The following is a 22,521-nucleotide window of genomic DNA, read 5'->3' as shown; positions in this document are numbered from 1 at the left end:
ACGGCCGGCGCTGCAGTGCCTCTCATCCTTTCCACGGCCACTCACATCCCAGGCCTATTTCCCTCCAGGACAGCAGAACTCGGACCCCAGCACTGCACAGCCATCACTCTTGGCGTTTTCTGTTTTGTCTTTTTTTAGCTTTGGATTTCCTCTGATTCTCCAGAGCATGGCAGCAAAAGGAGGCGGCTTTCTCCGTCCCTTAGCCTCGCTGCCGAGAAGGAAGACGGGCAGCTTCAACTTCCCTGACCTCAGCTAATTCTTTCCTTCCCTCAGCCTACTAGAGATGATTAAGCAAAACACTTGGAAGGGAATCAAAGACTTAAGAACGCAGTGAGAAGTGACCGTTTTGCTAAGGCACAGCCCGGCGTCCAGCCCCATCCACGGGCACAAGGCAGCCGGCCCTTCCCTGGGCTGCAGAGCAGGAAATCCGCGCTGCTGCGGTGTGCGTGGGATGAGAAACTGCAGCGTGGAACTCACGAGGATGGAGCTGCCATGACAACAGCACGGGCAATGCTTTCCGTGCCGTGTGGGTTCTTCCCACTGCTCCCAAAAAGCAGGGAAGGAAAACCTGGCCTTGCAGACACCTCCGAGCCTTCCTGCTCGGTGCAGGCTGAGGGTCAGGCTCACCTGAGGTTCTGCTGCCAGCATGCCTGACCTCACATTCGTTAAGCAAAGGCTGAGCTGATTGCAAGCTGCCCTCAGAGCATTAAAAATAAAACGGCACAGGCATGTTCCTTTGTGAAGGGAACCTCGGGCTGCTGAGTGTAAACCTGAAGGCACAATCACACACACTGCTCACACATCCACGTGCTGGAAATCCCGCACGGCTGCTCACCTCCTAAATGACTCCTTTGCAGTTCCCATTACAAATCCCCTACATGCATTTAAAGTATCTAAATCTAAACCTTGATGAAATAAAAGCTTTGTTCCCCCCTTTCTTTTTTCTAACAATCTGCAGAGCATCTTCCCTCCCATTATGGCCCAGGCAAACCGTCTCCATGCCATGGAAATCGTATTTACTCCGCACAGCCCTGGGGAAAGCACGACACAAGGAATGCAGCCATGCCTTCTCCCTCGCCGCCCTCCTGCTCCTCGTTCCCAGCACACAGGGGTGGTGCCAGCACACACACTTCCCATGGTGTTTAACACCCACACTTCTCACAGCCCCACTGTTTGACCACACTGCTTTCGGGGTGTGGGCGAGCGACCCACCTCTGTGGGCAAACACGGTGACAAAGTGCTCTCCAACACAAACAATCAGAGTAGCTCAGCGTCAGAACGGAGCAGAGCAGAATGGAATAACATCAATTTCAATCGTTCAGTTGTCAGAGCCGCAGAAGCCATCCCATCCCGCTGCCTGCCATGCTCAGGGCTGAAAGCCGAACACACAATTCAAGGCATTCTCCATTCCCTCTCTGGTGTGGGGAACCAACCGCCCTGCTCAGAACCTGCTCTGTGGTTTCATCACCCTCACAGCAAAGACATTCCTCCCAGCGCCCAGCGACTTCCAGCCAACAAAGACCTAAATATTCTCAGGGTGACAGAACGGACCGTTTCCTCCTCACAAGGCACTCACGTATTCACATTGCCAAGCTCAACGTGTGCTGGGAACATGGAAGCCCACTTCATCACTTCAAGGCCAGGTGGGACTCTGCTTTACAAGGGAAATGCATGGTTAAATGCTTACCTATCTAGCCTCATACTTACAGACACGTAAAGCTCCTTTCTGATCCCTCAACATGAGAACTACCTCCAAGATCCTATTACTTGCTCTACTGAATTTAAATTTACTTTATTAGTAAGACAAAAAAACATTTGTTTCCCTTTCCTTCCAGAGCATCACCTCATTTTCTGTTACCAGAACTACAGACCATCGAGAAAACGAAATGCCCAAACAGCAGACAGCACTTATCTCCTGATAAATCTGAGCACTTTGTTCCAGTCGAGCAATATCTAAAACTCACACAGCATTTCCCCCAGCCCCAACATCCTAACAGCCAGTTTTACAAATACTACAAGTTCCTTGGACTCCATTCTATCCACGCTTCAAGCAAAGCAGCACCACAAGAGAGGATTTTTCCTGCTTGTGGGTTTTTTTTTAAACCTCTAATTTAACCAGGCCTTTTTCAGTTCATCTCTCATTTGTTGAGACCTCTGAAGCCTGAAGGACCTGCATTTCTGCATCCATGAGGAGAAAACAGCATACAAGAGAATTCACTTCTGCTCACACCGCCCATCGAACCCTCTTGGTCCATCTTCAAGCAAGAAGGACTGTATGAGAATAACTATTAGAGAACTACCAGTGGTAAGATTCAATTCAAAGCAACAACCACGCTCTGATCACTAGGGAAATGCATCTGGATTTTAAAAATTCTTCCAAGTCTACAATTTCTGCTGCAAGGAAACATAGGAAGTACTTGGAAAGGCAATACGTTCATCTTTTAAATGTCAGCGGTAATACGGAATGAAGAGGAAGCAGGCCAATAATACTCATCATCTCTAAAAATACCATAAAATTCACCCTGCATAAAGTACCTGGACCTTAAAATTAACTTATGCCCTAATTAAAAAAGGAAAATTATTAACCCATTCTCCAATCATGGAGAGAGCAGCCAGGTCTGCAGCAGGGCCTTGGCTCTGCACACTGTGTTTCATCTAGCTAGCACCTCAGACCCTGCACATATCCACCATGGCAAACAGTCAACACCAGCAACAGCACGGACCTCAGCTTTGTTGTGCACCAACTCAGCCTCTCTATCTTTCATGTCAGCTTATTTCTACATCAGTGAATAGCTGCCACCAAACGCCTTCTGGTTCAGAGGCTCACAACCCCACACTGTCACTCACAAACTGCCACCAACCCGCAGCGCAAAGACGAGGCACCAGCAACACTGAGCTGGGCAGCAATGGCACATAACGTTGGGTGATGGCGCATGGGGTTGGGTGGTGGCACCAAGTTGGGTTATGGTGCACTGGGTTGGAAGATGGCACACTTGAGTTGGGTTACGGCGCATTGGGTTGGGTGATGGTGGCACACTGAGTTGGATTACAGCACACTGGGCTGGGTGATGCCACGGTGAGTTGGGTTACGGCGCATTGGGTTGAGTGACACCGCGTCCACTGCAACCATGAGCAGCCTACCTGTCACTGCTGGTACTGCTGCTGCTGCTGATGGAGTCGCTGCTGGAAGATCGACTCCTGGAGCCGCTGCCGCTGGGGGAGCGCGTGGGCCTGGAGGCCTGGCTGGCCAGCCGCTGCGGGGACTGGGTCCGGGACTGGGACGAATGCGGCGAGCGGCTCCTGCTGTGCTGGTAATTCCGTTCTGGCCTTCTGCCTCGTACCTCCCGTGTAATATCATCCCTGTAGATATCCCTGTGTACCACACTGGGCAATGTAAACTGTTCCCGGGCCCTAGGTTCGTAACGGGGGTCGTGAGCATCAAAACGGTTTGGACTTCGACTCCGAGAAGTATAATAGAGCCCATGTTGTAAAGTCCGCTCTCGAGGATCTCTATAGTAATCCTGATCGTAATGTCTTGTCCGATCAAATCCTCCCGTCCCCCGTTCATGGTGTCCATAGGCACTATGTTCATAAGCACGCTCCCTGTTATCTGAAGCCCTGCATTTAGGAGGAGGGAAAAATATTTAATCCATCAGCAAGGGGCAAGCACAACTAAAAGCAAATCATGCAAACATTCACTTCAGCACTGAATTTATTTTTGCGACTGCTTCTCTGCTGAAGAGCAATAACCTATCAAGCAAACAATGACAAACTTAAGACATTTTACTTAACTCCAAAGTTATATTCATACACAGTGAAGCTGAGCAATCACTTGGTTTTAATTACAGATGGGGCTTTCATGACCAGCACCTTGCCTGCACAGGAGAAAATAAAGCCTTCTAGTGCAGAATCCTCGTGCAAATTGTTGGTTTGGGCCTGGTTGTTATTTCTTTTTCATTGTCTTTAAAATTCAGTAAACACAGAAAACTTTGCAGTTTTGAGCATCACAATAAACATTCTTTTCTCCATTTTTTGCTTTAAGAGCTTCAGAAATTTTTCTTGAATTTGGTAATGACTGGAACTCGTGTAATTATCCTTCTGCACAAATGGCATCACAAATTGGGCTGCAGCCATGAAAGCCTCAGTGCAAAGCATGACCCAGAGGTAAGAAGCTGCTTTCAAAAGGGGTAGTATTACCCACACAAAAGCCCAGAAAATTAGGGGGTTTCTTGTTGTTGTAGTAAAATATTTCATTCTTTTAGAAGGATTTTTTTCTTTTAATTGGAGAGCTACACTCAGTTCTTGTTAAAGCTGCAGACTCTAATTGATAACGTCAGAATACTTAAATTGCAAGTATTCCTAACACCTAAAAGGATGCAGGATCCAAAATATACTAAAAATCTACAGGAAGAGCATAAGTTAATTTTTCTCTAAGCGTCTGTTTGTTGAGATTGTCATTACTGCAATCACAGAGTCTGTATCTGTGTAAGCAGTCGAATCTGAAGATCCGTTTTGTTTCAGTATTTGAAATACTTTGTATGTCACTTAAGGAAAGCTTTATGCTCTAAGAATGTTAGTGTGATCTCTCAACTATACAGTAAAAACTAACAGCTACAGGAACATCATCAATAGTATAGCAGTCTAATTTAGACAAGCACCAGGACGGGATGTCTAAATTACCTCTGCAAGATGGCAGATCAAGAACGATTACGTCCAATGCTTAAAAAATACTTGCAAAATTCTAAATACGGCAGGAGAGCCAAAGTTAATTTAAAAATTTAATTATCCACCTTATGAAGGACATTTCAACCTTTTTCTGAGCCTTCTCAGAATCAATTATTAGTCACTTCAGTCCCCTGAATCCTAATAACCCAATTCTTCCTTGCCCTTCCTCCTCCCCTCCTGCATCACGAGTCCATCTCCCATTTGAAATGGCAGAACCATTCCAGATATCTTTTATAAACTCAAAATCAGATTTGATTCTTTTTTGATTAGCGTCTCAGGAAGTTTAATTCCTTCTGCAATGAATCACAGGATCCTTCATCCTCTAAATATATTCACCCTCTGTTGCTCAATTATAACTCATTTTCAGAGTTATTCTCAGAGCTAACTCATGTCTTGCCTGCATCCTTTTTCTCTCAGAAATTATATACGAAAAACTCCCTAGCCGAAGCAGTAGAGGATTTCATTAACGTATATACGTGCTTAAAATTCATTCTTGCCTTATCTCTTTCTGGCAACAATAGCATTTCTAAAGACATTTCAGGGTCTAGCACAGAAACACGTCTCTCTTTCCCCCCCTTTTGAAGGACCACGATCAACATTTTTATAAACGATTGCATTCAGCATCCTACAAAGCGTTAATCAGAGAAAGCTGATTTAATCAGGTAAGAGAAAAAGCAGTATATTCTAAAGGGTTACTTCTATAGCTGAGATAAAAGAACAAAGTCCTTCCATGAAAAGGACACAGAAGACAGACAGAGGAGCTAGCAGAGCTGAAAATCTAATGGCTACAGTGCTTTTCTGATTTATCTATTAGTACTAAGTACTACTGGAGTTAGTGGAAAGAGAGGGTTTGACTTGGGTTAGGAGAGGGGCTAATATACACAGGGCAGGACATACCAACCTTTTTCAAGTGTGGAAACACGACCTATATTCCCAATTAAATCTAGGGAGAGAATTGTGAACATAACTTCCCCAATTTTGGCCCCTCTTACAGGGGTAATCCACCTTCTTAATGGGCAAGGGTGTCAAATGATATTTTGGATGAACCAACAAGAAAAAAAAAAAAAATCTTATTGACAAGACAAAAAAAAAATTCCACTGGAAGCAAGTAGTCCCAGACTGAAACCGTAACTCTGAAACCCCCAGACTTCTTTCTTGAGACAGAAGGCACTTAAATAGATCCATTATTTTAATTTCCAGCCCTATGTCTGAATCAAGCAGCTGGTAGTTGACCCAATGCACGAGGGCACTCATCGCTGTTGGCCAGCAGGCATCCTCGAGCCGCCTTGTAACCATCCAGCCCCGTCAGTTTTTGGTTGGTGTATCCACAAACTGATTGTTAGCGCCACGTCCTTAAAACTAAAGTACGCTTAATGTGGAGCAACAAAGAGCTTTTAAGAGACTAGATAGTAATCCACTCCCCATGGCTACTGACGTCTTGACTGTGTACCATCCAGTAAATTCAAGGCAGTAGTTCTCATCCCAGCATTTAAAAAAAAACTATAATTTCCAAAATTTAGTCATGTCCATCAGCACTTTTTTGCCAATACCATCAGAAAGAATAATCCCAATAGCTTGGAAATGATGTAGATCCAAAATGGAAACATCACAAGCTGCCTTCGGTCTTCTCCATCCAAGCGTTATTTCCATGGCTAAGTGTTGTTTGTAGAATCCAAGGGACTGCATCATTAAATTCTACTAGGAAATTTTTGGTGACAATCCAATTAACACATAAACTGCGTATAGTGAGAACTGAGAACTAGGCATCAAGCTTTCACAGAATTTTAGGTTCTAGTATTCCGAAGATACTCCATACAGAACTTCACCACATGTTGTAGGAAGATAACTCCATCTGGCAGTAGGGATACATCCGAATAAGGCCTTAATATTATCCAAGAAATGGAATCATTACTTCTAGAAAAGAATAACTCCAATATCGATGCTGGCCAAAGGAAATCTTCCATCTTAAAACCACCTTATTTCAAGTGTAGATATCCAACCAGCTGCAGAAAACATCCTTTATGGATCCACCAGGTACCAGCCACTGGGATAGAAATCACTTCCGTTTCCAACCCAAAATAGGAAGCATAGATAATTCCCAAAATTTTAAATCCATCTGGGGGCCCTATATATGAGTTTGTGTTTCTCACCATATCAAATACAAAATACCTGCCTAGAGAAACCTTGGAACTTACCCATCAAGTCTCCGCTCATAACGTCCTTCCCGTGCATGAAGCGATGGTGGGGGGCCATAAGTGGGCCCCCCCCCACCTCCTCTGAACCCAGAAACCTCTCTACTACGAGATGCTATGGAAACTGTATCATCCAATCCCCGAGCAGCACTGGGAATGGTTCCTGGTTCATTATAATCCGTCCGTAGGTCTCTATCGCCCATTTTGTTGACAGAGTTGTGCGCCTTCTGCGCACTTTTGATGTCCACAAAATCCACAAACGCTGCCACTCCGCCTTCCGACCCCCTCTTGGGGAGTATTTTGACGCTTTCGACACGTCCATATCTGGAAGAAAAGCAAAGCAAAGCAAAAATATTAATGCCAGGAGAAAAAGACCGCATTTATTAACATTACCAAGTGAAAACTCAACATCAGTTTCAAACAATTTGCATGGGAAAACCCATCTCAAAACACACCAGAGGCTGGAGGAGGCATTTTCCAAAAGGGAAACAAAGGCACGTGCACCTTCCAGAATAATTCCAACCCCCCCTCCTTCACTTAGCTGACCACAAGGTCTCTGTTGTTATAATAACAGAGCAGCAGCAGCCAAAGAAATAGAAAGGTATTCGCAATTAGAGCAGCCCTTCTAATTTTTAATCTGACGAGCAAGACATAATTAAACCAAAACTGTGTCACAACAAGTAAAAATAAAGACATCTCAGAAATCTTCTTAAGAAAAAATGACCTTGACACAGCAATTCCACTACTCTGATCTATATTTAATCCATTCAGCACTACAGCAAGTCTTCATTCTCATCCCTGCTGCTGATTTCTAGCCCACTGATTCAGGACACCCCACGGGACACGCTTGCTGCCTGCCCTACACACGGGGATGAGAACACGCCCATGAAAAAACACAAACAACACATTTTTGGACACAAGAAAACATGATGGAAAAAGGCTTTCTAATACTCGCAGACTCGTGGCAAAAAGGATAAAATGGAAAGGATGAACACAGCAATGTTTCATAATGCACGTAGCACGGGCATTCGGTCGCTCTATGGCAGCCAGTAGGGTCAGCAGAGCAGGTAAGGGCTTTTAACTTCAATGTTAATCCACGACAAAAAGGGACAAAACCTTTATTTTGGACAGTACTGGCAAGCAGGATAAATGAATGAAAAAAAAATATCATGAAATATTAGTAAAAGGAACAAAGAATTATTGCCATATTCTTCTATTCCCAAAGGCAGCACGATGCTGAACAGATGTAAGCAGATCCAAGACAAGAAAAGCTGTTTTCAGCTGTGTATGCACAAATAAAAGCCAATACGACTGACTGTCTGTCTGAGGAGCAACTGCTGCCGGAGCCCACATCTGCTTTGTGCATGGCTTCCAGTACACCTTAAGATTTCATCATTGTTACTGGATGACTAATTCGTAAACACCATCTGAAAACCTGCCTCCCCGACTGCTGGCTCCTCGTTCCAACCCGGCCCACTGAGCTTTGCATATGATCTGCTTCGGATTTCGCTTTTGTTTTTCTCTATTTTCTCCCCCTCCAAATATGGCACAGCGGTCATTAAGGAATATGTGCACAAACAAGAGCATCTTTCAAGTGAATGAAAAAGCTCCTTGTTAGCCATTAAAAGGCAGAGGCGCGTATGGCACGCAGTTGTGCCTGGACACTGCCCAGGACACAGCCCACAGCCTTTGTGCTCATTCCCAGAGGAGTTTTCAGACCTGTGACACCAAAGTGCAGTGCTGGTTATGTTTTATTCTAACAAGAGCTGCAAGGAGCAAATAATGGTGATGCAGGAAGGAGACCTGCCCAGGTCTGCGCTCCTCTGGAGCTGGGTGAGGTTACTGAATCTGAAGGCAAGGTTTAGGAAAAAAATAAAAATAGAGCACATGGGTAATAAAATCTGTACAAGGAAAAAAAATTGAGCCTAATTAGATGTGGGATGTGCAAAGGGAGAAGGAACAGGAACGGAAGAAGGGGGAAGGAAAACAGGAAAGAGCCTGTTTGAAAAATGAGACTGACTGCCACGAATGGACACGAAAGAAACTGAACAATAACTGGGGACGTTATCTGGTGTCACCAAGGAGCCTTCCACACGCATTTCGGTGCCAGCTCCCTTCAGACAGAAGAAGAAAGCTGTTGGAGTGCTGTAACACTCCTTTCTGTCGAGCTGCCCTCCCGAACGCCGCTGCTGCAGAGCTGACTGGTTGCAACACGCACTGTGCTGCGCTCACTGTTTACACATTCGGTTTCTGGCAACACGAACCCGTACTTTGTCTGCAATCTTCAGCAAGCAAAAAAACCTTCAATGTCTTAATATTCCTCAAAAAACCTGAAATCCTAATTGACCTTTCTGGCTGCGATCACCAGAGCCTACTTAACATGAAGTGCTGCCTGCCAGTTACATCAGAAATAAGCTCTGACTGTTCCCACTCACCAGCCTGATAATTCTTTTATTTCCCAATCCTGCAATCGCAGCACGTTTGTGTTATTGTAATACACACACACACACACACACCTCGACTATTTTCTTTTCCTGCAGAAGACCCAGAAATGTGCTACAACCTTCAGCTATTCAAATCGGCGCTGCCCGCAACGCACAAGAAAGCAGAAGATGAGCATCATGTGCTCCCTGTGTACCAACAGAACGCGACGGCAACGCACAGCGCTCGGAGGCAGAGCTCAGGTTTCATAGCGAGGAAGCGTGCTTTGGCTGACGGCTATTTAAGGAAAAAATTAAAAAGAAAATCAGTGATGGAAAACGAGGGACAAGGTATGGTTTTTTTCTAAACAAAACGTGAGTGGGGGAGGCTCGTGCTGTATTCTGCTGCAGCCACAGCCCTCCATCACCTCGCCTGGCGACGACGCGGTAAGCCGGACGCACAGATCTATGTCGTCCTGCGCCGTGTCCTTGATGAGCCCCTGGGATAATCTGTGACAATCGCCTTTGCTGCGAGGCAGGGAGGCAGCAGGGGAGGAAAGTGAGAGGCAGTGAGGTCAAAGGAGCCCCGCGGGGTCCGTGCCCTGCGCCCGCAATGCTCTGCATCCCATCCCCGGGGGAGAGGAGAGCCGCAGTGCCGCATGGCGAGGCTGGCGGATGCTGCAGCGCGGCGCTGGGGAGCCAAGATGGAGGCGAAGGGCGAGCATAACCTCGGTGTGGGTCTGAGCGCCGGGAAGAGGGGGTGAAGGGGAGCGGGGAGAGAGGCTCCAACCCACCCAACCCCACCTGCCTTCTGCCGGCGCTGGCAGAGCCGGCCGAAAACAAAGAGGCTGAGCCGTGCAACCAGCGCCCGAGGAATGCCAGGCGCAGCGCTTCCTTGCGTGTGGAACACAAGGCGGTTAATCATTAGCTCCGCACTGAATGAAGTCATGCTTCCAGAGGGGTTTACAGTTCAGCTGAATCCCAGCCGGGGCGCAGAGCTGTTATGTCAGCGAGCCCCTCCGCCAGCGCGCAGCTGTAGCACGCTATAAATGGAGATCTGGAGGCCCTTTCAGAAAACAAAAGTTGCCAGCTAATCATCGCTCCAACAAAGCCACGCTAATCCAGCTTGTCAAAGAACACGAATTTGTCATTTCAACGTTATGGGTTTATTCTCTGCAGATCAAAGCACCCCCACCCTCAGTGCCGGGGTGTCCCTGGGCTCCAGCGCTCCCTGCTCCGCACCCCGGCCCCTCCCTGGGCACCGCAGCCACGCGCAGCCTCTGCCCTCCTGCAGCACGAGCATTTGGAACAAAGGACACAACCACAGAGCCGGCCAGCAAATACTTAGTAAGCAAGTGTTACTGCTCAGCTGCATGATTTTACAACCTGATCAGGGTCTTTACAAACTGATAAACACCATAAGAAATCATAGAAGTGGTCACTTCTAAATCCCTTTCCTTCTCTCTCCCCCCAAGCTCATACAACCCCCATACCCCCCCACAGCCACGCCGTGGGTCAGCTGCACCCCAGCCCACAGAGCATCACCTTCCTTCCTTGGGGACGTTGGCACAATGCTGCACAACAAGTCCTGCCGCATGCCAGACATTGAGAGATCAAAACCAAGGCAGAACTTTTAGTGCTGGTTTCTGCACTGCTCGTTAAGAGCACCATCTGACCAGCCGTCCTGTTACAGCAGCACACCTGAACGGGACGGATCCGCTCGGATTCACCCTGACTGAAGCCAGCTATCTTTAGTTGCTGGGAAGCACGGGAGGGTTTTTGTGCTCTGAGCTATTATACAGTTACATTTTGCAGTAGAGCACAAGGTGAGGAGCTCTCCTGCCAACCACCCTGCTCTGGCCATGCTGTTATTTCGTAACAAAATAACGTGACCTGGAATAGTCCTCAGCCACATGTCTGCCTGCGTGCATCCCACTCCTCTATTCCCCCGCACACAGCAGAGCTGCTCCAGGCACGTCAGATGCAGGATGTGCTGCCACAAAGCAGGCTTCCACTACCAGCTTCAGAGGGTTCGGAGACAAGCTACCCACGTGGAGAACCCAGCACTGCCATGGAGATCCCTTCTGGGTTTTTTGCTGGTTCTCAGTCCCACAACTCATTCCACCACTGGTCATCCCTAGGATGCTGCTCAGGTCACGCTTTGGGCAGAGGACAAAGTCCAAACCTGATAAAGTCTTTGATCAAATGTCATCATACATCTAGAATCACAGAACCATAGAATGGCTTGTGTTGGAAGGGTCCTTAAAGTCCATCTAGTTTCAACCCAGCCTTGAATGCCTCCAGGGATGGGACAACTGAAAGAAGACTTGAGAGCTTACAAAGAGAGGACACCAACCCAAACAAACTCAAACAAAGCACAGACTGCACGGCCGGGTTTGGGTCCTTTCATAAAAACTAACGGGTAACAGAAAGCACAGCCAGAGGCAGCCCATAAACCCCATAAACGTGTGCCTGTGCAGGGCTGGGATGAAAATAACGTGTGTTAATTGAAACATAATCTCAACAGAGAGCAAGATGGATTCCAGAGCGCAGGGAAACTAGGCTTAAAACGAACAGCTGCGTGCAAGGAACTGTCACCTGATGAGCCACAACCACTCATCTTTGTACAGCTGTCACTCAAACCAGAAGAGTTTGTCAAACAGAATCCCAAGCGCCCACTGACAAACATGGGAACGTGCTCACAGCCACCTGCCTCACACACGGCTGCTCCGGAGCAGAAATGAGTCACAGAAACACTCCTCGTGCCCAACATCTCCAAGTAGCAGCCTGCAATGTGGGACTGCAGCGAAAATGCTGTGATGTTTCAGAGTACCGACCTCGTGGAGCTGCACACACAGCCCTAAAAGGAACCCGATGGCTCCGAGCACCTCATCTGAACACCCACCAGGAATGAGGGTACCAGCATTGAGGCTGCAAGTGCTGCACGGAGCGCTTCCAGCAGCCTCCCGAGTTGCAATGGGTGGTGTTGGCTCTCCTCATCTCCAGCTGCTACGGCGCGTTAGAGACAGCTAAAAATAAAGGAAATTCAATGCCTCTCCAATTCCACCTTTCTCGGCACAAAATCCTACAAGGATAAGTCACACAATCGGGATGAGCGCAGGTAGGAGCGCTTGTCAGAGCAGTAAATCCACGTGATGTGAGCTTTGAAAGTCTTTGCTTTCGCAAAGCCATGCAAATAAAAGCTCCTCATCTCACAAGGAGCGCTGGCTTTCAAACCGTAGGGCAAGCCGAGCTTGTGACAGCAGTGAGTCAGAAATGCCCTCATTACCGAGCTCCCACACTTCTCTAGATTGCAATCTCAGATGCTTTACAGCCTGCTTAGCGATCTTTATCGGCTCCGCGACCTTTGGGGGAAAAAAATACACATTATTCAGGGCATTCTCTCCAGCACTCCTCACAGCAACAAAAAAAGTTTAAACCACTCTCAAAAATCTGGAGCAGAAACCATCTGAACCGCCAGGCTGAACACTCAGCACCATGAATCCAACCCCCCTCCTCCCCAGTGCAAAAACTGCTGGCTGAACCCCGTCCCCTCCTGCATTTCCCAGCTCCCTTTTGCCCCCAGCAGCGCTCTATGGGAATCCCCCAGCCCTGACTACAAACAGGGGGTTGTTAATGAGACACAGCACGTGTTTCTGCCACGCACCGGGAACAGCACAGGCTTTGTGTGCGCTCGTAATCCCTCCGTAAGAGATGACAAAGTAGGAAATTAAAAAGCTAGCACAGGCACATTCACTGCTGATACCTCTGTTATTTCAGAGCAACATGCTCAGCATATCAGATAGTCTGGAAGATAGCTCTGTGCTGAAATAAGCATTCACCTCTTGCCTACAGCTCAGCTGTACGCTTCATTTTAAGACACAAAAAGTGATCCATAATTATGACGTTTTGTTTACACCTTCATGGCAAAGTCACCACTCGGATACTGCCAAGCTATTAATATATAAACAAATTATTGCGTCCCACCAGAGAGGGAAGAAACGGAATATTTTCAACTATTTATTCACATCTGATACTCGTACAGCTCCCTCTTCCAACAGTCGGTATCAGGAAATTCTTCTACAGTGCCAAAGACAACAAAGCTCACCAGCAGCAATGCTACCGATGCTCTGTTTCAGTGTGAATGTACGAGGTGGCTCCTGAAACACAACCGCGGGTACAGCCATTCCTCGAGGCGCCCATCAGTCCCACTGCACACAGAACAAGCTGCAGGAAGAGCTTCTGAAAAGCCAGCCCTGATCAAGGATGGCAGAGGGGAAGCAGAAGTCCCGGTGTGGCCATTGGGATCACCTGCAGTGAGCTGGGAGAGGCCTCAGCACACCCTCAGCAGGTCAGTCCCACTCAATCCCCCAGCAGGACGCTGAGGCAGAAGGCAAATTGAGTCACCATCCCTGGATGCGTTTAAAAACCATCTGGATGTGGTGCTCAGGGACATGATTTAGCAGAGGGTTGTTAGTTAGGGTAGTATGGTTAGGTCGTGGTTGGACTCGATGACCTTTAAGGTCTTTTCCAACCTGAGCAATTCTGTGAGTCTAAATTTCAGTTGTCTCAATACTGCATTGGGTAAAGCAGCACCAGTGCAGTTCTACAGCACAGGGTTCTTGCTCACAGCCACCAGAAAACAGACAGCAGCTCTGTCATTAAGGAACCTTCACCAGCAGCCACCTCTGCAGGTACCCACGGCAGGGCTTACCGGTATACCCGTCTTCTTACCATTAAGGAAAAGAAAGCGGCTTTGTGAGCAGAAATAATGAAGACTCATTTCTTATGGATGCATGTCTTAAGGTCGAATTCCCCGGTGTCCAATAAACGCCAGTTCCCACTGCAGCTTTTCCCACGGTTAGGAACACCTCTCTCCCGTGTGGATTCTTTAATGTCTAATAAGGGTTGCGCTCATGCTGCAGCTTTTCTCTCCATGGGGCCGCTAATCAGGCCTCCCTCCCCTATTACAACTGCTCGTTTCCATTACACTCACAGGGTCGTCACGTCACTGAGGCTGGGAGCACCCCCTGCGCCCTCCAGTTCAGCTCCAGCTGGCTGACGGGTTCAGAAGTGATGGGGGATGATAAGCATGCACGGCAAGACCACGTCAGTCTTGCTCTCTTAGCAGATCAGAACAAATACAAATGCTGCTGCTCCTGAGCAGTACAACTACTCATAGAAGCCTGAGGAGGCTACAGAAACATGTAGAAGCTCTGCAAGGGAGAGAACACGCTCAAGTGCATTACATCAAGTGAGATGTGCTGCGATTCTTCCTCCTCCAACCTACACAGACACACAGCCACCAACTTCCATCCCCAGGACATTCCCCTTCCACCTTAAAGCATAATCTGCAGATTTGCTTCAAAATCTTCTGCTGGTGATATGCTACATTAAATGCTTTCTGAATGGGAATTGCTCGAGCCTTGCTTTGAGTGAACGCTTTTAGGATTTGTTTGGATCTGATGTGAAGTATGTACTTGCATCACAACCGTGGGGAATCTCGCAATTAATCGTTTTTCATTCTTACAGCAAAGGGTAAATCCCCACCTCAGCTCTGCTTCTCCAAGCCCTGCTTTGCACGCGTTCAGCAGCAGATGGAGGAAAATGCAGAGTCATAACATTATGGTCTCCCTGCCATGCTACAAAGTACTTTAAATATGTATCATCTTCAGGCTTAACGAGTCTCTGTGATCACCGGCTCGTACTTCTCTAGCGAAACAAACTTCATAACCGGCCTTCTTGCAAGCTTTGGTACATTTTCCAGGAAACAGTGGTCCAGAATGAGCTGAAGCCATTTTTATTCTCTAAACATAGCAACGCTTCTGTGTTGTTGACACTCCCAGCACGTTGTTTTAGAGAAGACCAAAGGTTCTTTTTGTCTCTGATTACAACAAGGGCAGTGTGAGCATCGTGGCCATCTAGATGTGCATTCAGATGGCCTTCCGAGAGCAGCATCTCACGTGTACAACCACCAACTCCTACACCAGCTTTGGTTCTGTAGACAAGGGAGATAGTCATCCATTCTGAGCGTTCATTCTTCTCACAGCCAGGATATGGATGAGGCCGGAAGACTTCTTCCTCCAGCAAAGACTACTTTAACCATACAGCTTGCCCATTTATCTTTCTTATTTTGCCCTACTGACTGTTATGGGTCACCCGCAGCTGTCACAGAGAGCCTGAAAAGGGAACGCTGAAATAAGGCTCTGTGTGCTATTTGGCAGCCAGCACCACAAACGGGGACAGGAGGCATTCAGGCCTGCAGCAGCAGCAGATGGACCCCGGCTCAGGGCTCTGTGCTGCGCAGAAGCAGCCCGCATCCTTCCAAAGGCTCCTGCAGCACACAGGGGAAGCTGAGGATGGGGAGAAGGTATTTCTAATGAAGCCCACGGACTGAGAACATCAGCTATAGTTCCTACCTGGAGCAAAACTGAACCACTGCTTATTAAAAAGAAGTTACAGTCTGGCAGCACTCTATTTCGTGAGCTCCAAGATGACTTCCAAACCAGCTTTGGTCACGTACCCAATTTATCCACGCAATAGTTTGGTGTGAACCCAGCTCTGATTTCCTGCGGCACCAGAGGATAACAAAAGGCACGTTAAGCCTTTGTACGTGGACAGGAGGGTATCCAAGAGGAACACGTAAGCAGCTCAGCAGCATCTATCTGCAGGGCATCTCTGGTGCTGAGCACTGCGACCATCCATCTGCGCTGCTTCCAGAGAGGCTCGGGTTTATCACTGTTGAGCTTTGTGAGATCAAACACTTCCAGTGCATTTTCATTGGATTTGGATGTGCAGGCTACAGATCTAAGCATACCAAAAAAAGTGCTTTCAATTTTAAGTTGTTAAGCTTAATTAAAACGAGGAAGAGAATGGAAGCAAAAAGGCTCCCTTTTGTTCTTAAAAGATGCCTGGGTTTTCAAACAGAAACCAGCCGCCGAGATAGGCTGTTGCTCTTCTCATTATTAGTTTGTCAGAGCAGAAAATTTATGTTCCTTTCACATCCCAATTCTGCATTATCACCCAAGTCACCATGAATATTTGGACCTCAGACAACACATGAATATACAAAACTGAGCGCAGAGCCAGCGCCATGCAGAGCTGCAGGGTGCGCTTCCAAAAATCTGCCCTGAGATGTGTGTTGTTTCAATTGAATTCAGACACTGCCTCGACCATCAATCTGCCCTGTTAACAGACCAGACTGCAGCAGTCCCTGGGATATATTGTGGTGTCTTTATGAAAAGTACGCAACTCCGCTTAATCTTTTACTAAAGGATGTTATCTTCACACTACAGAATTCTACAGATTGCATGTGATGATTACACAGTGTCAGCAGGTCAAACAATAACTATGGAAATGCAGAAGCCAAAGCACTCGCTGTGTTCTACTCGTTCCATAGAAGTCGTCATCACGTCTTAAAACATGACTGCAGCTGAGCACTGGAGATGGGTTTTCAGGCTCAGGGAGCCCAGAGCTGACGTTACTCAGCCACAGCAGGAGTGCTGGGCAGCCAGAGAGACAGAGCGACCCTGGCATGTACCATCGTCAGGTGGAAACCTGCAAAAAGCACCTTTTGTCCAATTTCCACTCACTGCTCAAATCATCTTTCTAACACTGAAGACTCAGGTGAAGGTAAGCCACCAGGTTGGTTGTTCACTGCCAACATCTTCAGGCTCATATTCTTCCCACTGAACTCAAAGTCTACGAGCAGTAATCCTATTTTCTAGTTTATTCCTTAGTTCACTGTTTAAGAATGTTTGCCTTTCCAGTCTTTGGTTTCAGGGCATTCACAGACCTCAGCACATTCACTCAACTTAATAAAAACCACAGACAACGTATCTTGCAAATGCTTATTTTTGGTAGCCACCAAAATCAGAACTCACCCACCCCAGAAGCAACTTAAGTACTTATAGCCTCAGCACCAGCAGCCCTCCCAAAATACCAGCCAAGAGGGACAGCCCTCGGTTTTGCCTCCTTCCCAACTTCTCATAAAACCACCAGGGTTGGAAAAGACTTCCAAGACCATCCAGTCCAACCATCCACCTACCACCACCACTTCCCCCACTGAACCATATCCCTGAGTGCAACACCCAAACCTTTCCTGAACACCTCCAGAGATGGTGACTCAATCACATTCCCGGCCAGCCAGTCCCAGCACCTGACCACTCTGTTGGAGAAGAAATATTTCCTCATACCCAACCTGAACCTCCCCTGGCGCAACTTGAGGCCATTCCCTCTTGTCCTATCACAGTTACACGGGAGAAGAGGCCAACCCCAGCCTCACCACAACCCGGCCATCCTCTGGGTCCGGCCCTCCAGCCAGTTCTTTACCCAGCAGTGTACCTTCCCAAGCCACGGGCTGCAGCTTCTCCAGGAGAATACCACAGGAGACAGTGTCAAAGGGTTTTCTGAAGTCTAGGTAGACTACATCAACAGCCTTTCCCTCATCCACCGTGTGGGTCACTCGATCACAGAAGGACTTCAGGTTGGTCAAGCAGGACCTGAACCTTGTGAATCCATGCTGGCTGAGCCTGATCCCCGGGCTGTCTCAAACATGCGTGTGATCTCACCCAAGATGATTTGCTCCATAACCTTCCCTGGTACCGAGGTCAGGCTGACAGGCCTGTAGTTCCTGAAATCCTCCTTATGACCCTTCTTGTAGATGGGAGTCACACTGGCAAGCCTCCAATTCCCTGGGGCTTCTCCAGTTGACCAGGAACTCGGACAGATGGTGGAAAGCAGCTTGGCTACCACCTCCTCCAGCACCCTCAGGTTGATCCCAGCTGCCCCCATGGACCTGAGACCATCCAGGTGGAGTAGTGGGTCTCTGCTTCCACCTGAATCATGGGGGGTTTATTCTGCTCCCCATTCCAGTCTAGGTCAGGGGATTGAGCACCCTGATGATAACTGGTCTGACTTACAGACCAGTAAGACAGACGTAAAGAAAGCATTGAGAACCTCAGTCTTTTCTTTATCCTCAGTGGTCATGTTCCCTGTTGCATCCAGTAAAGAATGGAGATCCTCCTCAGACCTCCTCTTACTGTTAATATAGTTGCAAGAAGTTTTTTGTTCTCTTTTACCCCAGTGGCACACATCTCCTGCTGCAGCTCCTGCATGCTAGAGCAGCAAAATAAAGCTCGAGGCTCATCTTGGCTCACCAACATGCCCCAGAACCACAGCCTGTCTTCTGCTCAGATGGATATTGACTTCCTTTCCCATGGAATGCCAGCTGGTGCTGCTGGGCCCTTAGCAGAGACAAGGACCTAAATTTGGACACACCTTAAGACTACATAAGGTCATCCGCCGGAGGACTTGGCACAACTTGCTGTCCTATGAAAAGCACTGGGGAAAAAAACAGTCAACAAGACTATCAGGAACAGCTCTGGGCCTTTTCTAGTCCCATTTTAGCTTGATGAATGGGTTTAATATCTGCGTATGCTTCACAAGGGCTGTTAAGTTCTCCATCCACCAGTCTGCTCTCAGCTCTCACAGGAATGGGTTCCACACAGACCTCAATGCTTCCATCAACCCAGATGCGGCCACAACAACCATCAGGCTCTGACGGCATCTCCTGTATGCGTAGAACAGTCTCATTTTGCTCACAGGTGGCAGAGACAGGCGAGCAGCAATCTGTCTGAAAGGGCAGTAGGATTACTTCAGTGCTGTACCAAGGGAATTTAGAGCAATTAGGAGGAACACCAAAAGCCAGCAAAACTCCAAGCGGTGTTTCAGCGATAAGAGAAGCCGCTCTGCTCACATCACAAATGAACGCAGCCAGGACCTCGGAAGGAACCTCAGGGAACAAACAAAGCCGGGAAGGCTCAACAGACAGCAGAACTTCGTAACCAAGTGATCCATCCACTTATCTTTCAAGCACGGCCCGGCGTACAGGAACTTAGAACAGAAGCTTAGACCAAATCTGCGCTCCGTGCATCTCTTCATTAAGTTTCGTCGCAGTAATTACAGGCATTTCCCCGGCCAGCGTGGCGTCACCAAGCTGCCACCTCACTCCAGTGTGGGCAAAGAACCGAGCACGGGGCAGCCTGAGGAGCAGTGACTCTCACAGCACTGAGGAATCACGCTTACATTCCTCAAAACCAACAGCTCTTACTCAACGGGTTGGTCAAACACAGCGTAACCAGGCCTTCATGCTGCACGGTACCTCAGGCCCTCAGCAAAGCACAAGCAGAAATCCCACCTTCCCTCCAAAGGCTCTGGGCTATCAGGCCAGCATCTGCGCTATGAAACACTGTCACCCAAAGCAGACAGAGAAAAAAGCCAGGAATGGGACATTCTGTATCCATATCTCAGCCTCTTCCCTGGATAAACATCACAACTGAACAGGGATCTCTACATGCAAAGCTGATTTAGGACAACTACCCACACGTTTGCATCTCAAGTGATACCCAACAACCGTAACTAGATTATAAGCACTAAAAGCTTGGGAATGTCCTGCAGCAGCGACCCCGCAGCTCTGCCCTACAGCACTACCACTCCATCACTGTTCTCAGCAGTGCTGCCCAGGGCACGAGCAGGAGGAGCTCCCAGGCCGTGCCCTCACTGCCAGCCACCAGACACATTTCTTGTACACTGACCGACTGCTGCTTGGAAGCTACTGAAAGAAACACACACCGTCCATTATGGCCAGATCTCGCTCCTCAGAGCAGCACTGACAACACAACCCACTCTGCAGAAGGCAGCCTGCACGCCTCAGAGCAGGGCGGCCTGGGGCTGGACAAAGCCCTCTGCTTTTCCAGAAGAAAACGCTAACAGCTATTCATCTGTTCCAAGAGAGCTCTGATCTGCAGCGCAATCGCAATGATTTCGAAGGAGAACGTCAGCTCCTGAAATCCAAGGTGTCTCGCAGTCCTGGTCGCCACTCTGAACGTCTTAATTCTCCCACAGAAAGCACTATGGCATACCAAAGTCACATGGCTTGCAACTAAGAGGCTTTTACTCCTCTCACCCTTTAAAACAGCAATAAAGGGACAAAGCCAGGTTCCTCCAGATGAACCGGGAGAAAACACAGGGAAAGAACCCACAGGAGGCCAGCACTTACGCTGGGGACAAGCACTACTATGCTCAGTTGTCCTGCAGGCTGCTGAGCATCCTTCAGTGATGGTGAATGACTTTTCTTGTGAGTCACGGCACCGTTAATCAGGGGAACCCAAAGTGATGGCTGCCACCGCTCCCCTGCACCCCAGTGCTGGTTTGGGGTTTGCTGTGTCTCAAATGCAGACCCCCGCTCTGGGCACCCATTGCTTTCGTGTTCAGGGACGCCTTAGGAACTCATTGAAAGGAAATACAGAGCCTGAGAATGAAGTCTTTCAGAAGGGAGCACTGCCTGTGAGAACAAAACAAAAGCCCGGGTTTCAGTTTGTTACAATACAGACAAAATCCCTCTTCTTAACCCCTTTGGTTATCAAGCCAAAAAAAAAAAAAAAGAAGAAATGTATTAATTCCCACAAAACACCTTTTTCACCTTAATTCCTTCTCTTAAAAAAATAAATGAGTCCAAAGATGGCAAAGCCAAGCCAGATTCCCAGAGTAAACGGGGAACGGGATGGGAGCAGGAAGAAGAAATAAAACAGCACCCCGACACTGAGCGCGTGGGTTGAAGTTCCAGGGGACACCCCCGGGTTTTGCTCCTTCAGGAACAAAATGGTCGTGGCTCCCAAACTTGCTCCTAGCACAGCCCGTGCAGCAGCACACAGCCTGCCTGCAGGCTGCAAGGTGGGAACTGCGGCCGAGTGGAAACGCAAACAGCCCCGCGGGTAGCGGGGAGCTGTGGGGGCAGCGCTGCTCCCCAGCCACGCCGTCCCAAACCTGAGGAGCACATCCGGACAGGGGGAAGGCTGCAGACAGCACCGTGCCCGCAGCACGGCTCGCACTCCCAGCTCCACAGCCTCTCTCTGCTGCTCCCTCCTTCCACGTCGCGGCCGTCAGCACACAAAGAGCCCGGCTGCTTTGTGTGGCTGTACCTGCGGCTGCCCGCTACCTGCCGCTCCGTGCGCCCGGACCCGGCTGTATGCGGTGCGTTGTAGCCCCGCGTTTACTCGCGTAACGCCAGCCTCCCTCCAACGCACGAGCGCTGAGAAACGTTTATCTTTGGAAAGCCGCGGAGAGGTGCTGGGAATGGAGGGCTCTGCCTGGCAGCAAACCTCCTCCTGCAGCCACCAATCGAAACTCGCAGAGGTAAAAACAACCGGGAAAAGAAAAAAAGAAAAAAGAAAAAAAAAAAAGAAAAAAAAAAAGGGTGGGGGGAATTCACAATTCCGAGCCTGCCGTTTTTTCACATCCATCTCCAAGCAACAGTGCCATAGCAACTTTTTCCTGCTTTAACCTCCCAGAAGCGGAGGGCTGGACAAAAATACGACTCGGGAACGTCAAATTCGCACTCCCATTCAGCTCGCCGCGCTCGGAACCACGCAAAGCCCGGAGCGTTCCGCACCGCGTTCCGCCGCACGACGCGGGCTCGGAGCCCCGGCCTCACGCACAGCCCGGCCCGGGGAGCCCCGGCCGCACGCACGGCCCGGCCCGGGCCTCGCCGCCATTTTAGGGCCTGGCTGGAGGCAGCCGTGCTCGGGCAGCGGCCCCGCGGAGCGACCCGCGGGCATCCCCTCGCAGCGCGGCCCATCTGTCAGCGCGGCGCGGCGCGGCTCGCGTCTATTTTTCCCATGGTGACTCATGATGAAGGACGCGGCGGCGGAGCGCCGGAGCCCCGCACGCCGTCAGCACCCCGCGCTCAGCCCCCAGCGGCCGAGGCCGCGCACCGCCGTCCCGTTGCGGGCGCTCCGAGGGCCGCGCGGCTCCGGCCGGCGCTGAGGGCGGCGCGGTTGGGCGCCTCGCGGAGCGTTCCGGCGGGGATCCCTGCGGACCGCCGAGCGTTTCCGCGGACGTTTCCGCGCCCCCCCCCCCGAGCGGCTCCTGAGGGGCTCCCCGCGGTTCCCGGGCCCCTTCTGCCCCGCATCCCCGCCCCCCCCGCCCCACTCACCGCTTGAAGTGCTCGATGATCTTCTCCTCCCGCACGTTCTCCGGCAGGTTGCCCACCCACAGGTGCCTTGTTTCCCGCACCATGCTGCGCGCCGCGGGGCGAGCCCCCTGCCCCGGCTCCCGGCCTCCACCGCCGCCGCCGCCGCCTCCCCCCGCGCTGCGCCGCCGCCGCCGCCGCCTCCTCCTCCTCC

The 22,521-nt window shown here is 49.3% G+C and overlaps 1 protein-coding gene across 1 annotated transcript in view; it reads right to left on the bottom strand.

The window, feature by feature from the left end:
• The window catches only part of SPEN (spen family transcriptional repressor), a 56,258-nt gene extending 33,776 nt beyond the window's left edge, over positions 1 to 22,482 (bottom strand). The window contains 3 exon segments of the mRNA XM_046903274.1: positions 3,142 to 3,618; positions 6,921 to 7,241; positions 22,332 to 22,482. Coding sequence (XP_046759230.1) covers positions 3,142 to 3,618; positions 6,921 to 7,241; positions 22,332 to 22,414 — 881 coding nt within the window. The 5' untranslated portion in view covers positions 22,415 to 22,482.
• Positions 22,483 to 22,521: the final 39 nt, after the last annotated feature.

The sequence above is a fragment of the Gallus gallus genome, chromosome 21, assembly GCF_016699485.2.
Source record: "Gallus gallus isolate bGalGal1 chromosome 21, bGalGal1.mat.broiler.GRCg7b, whole genome shotgun sequence".
In the NCBI taxonomy this organism is placed as follows: domain Eukaryota; kingdom Metazoa; phylum Chordata; class Aves; order Galliformes; family Phasianidae; genus Gallus; species Gallus gallus.
Note: the sequence above shows the minus strand (reverse complement) of the source record. Positions and strands in the feature narration are given on the sequence as shown.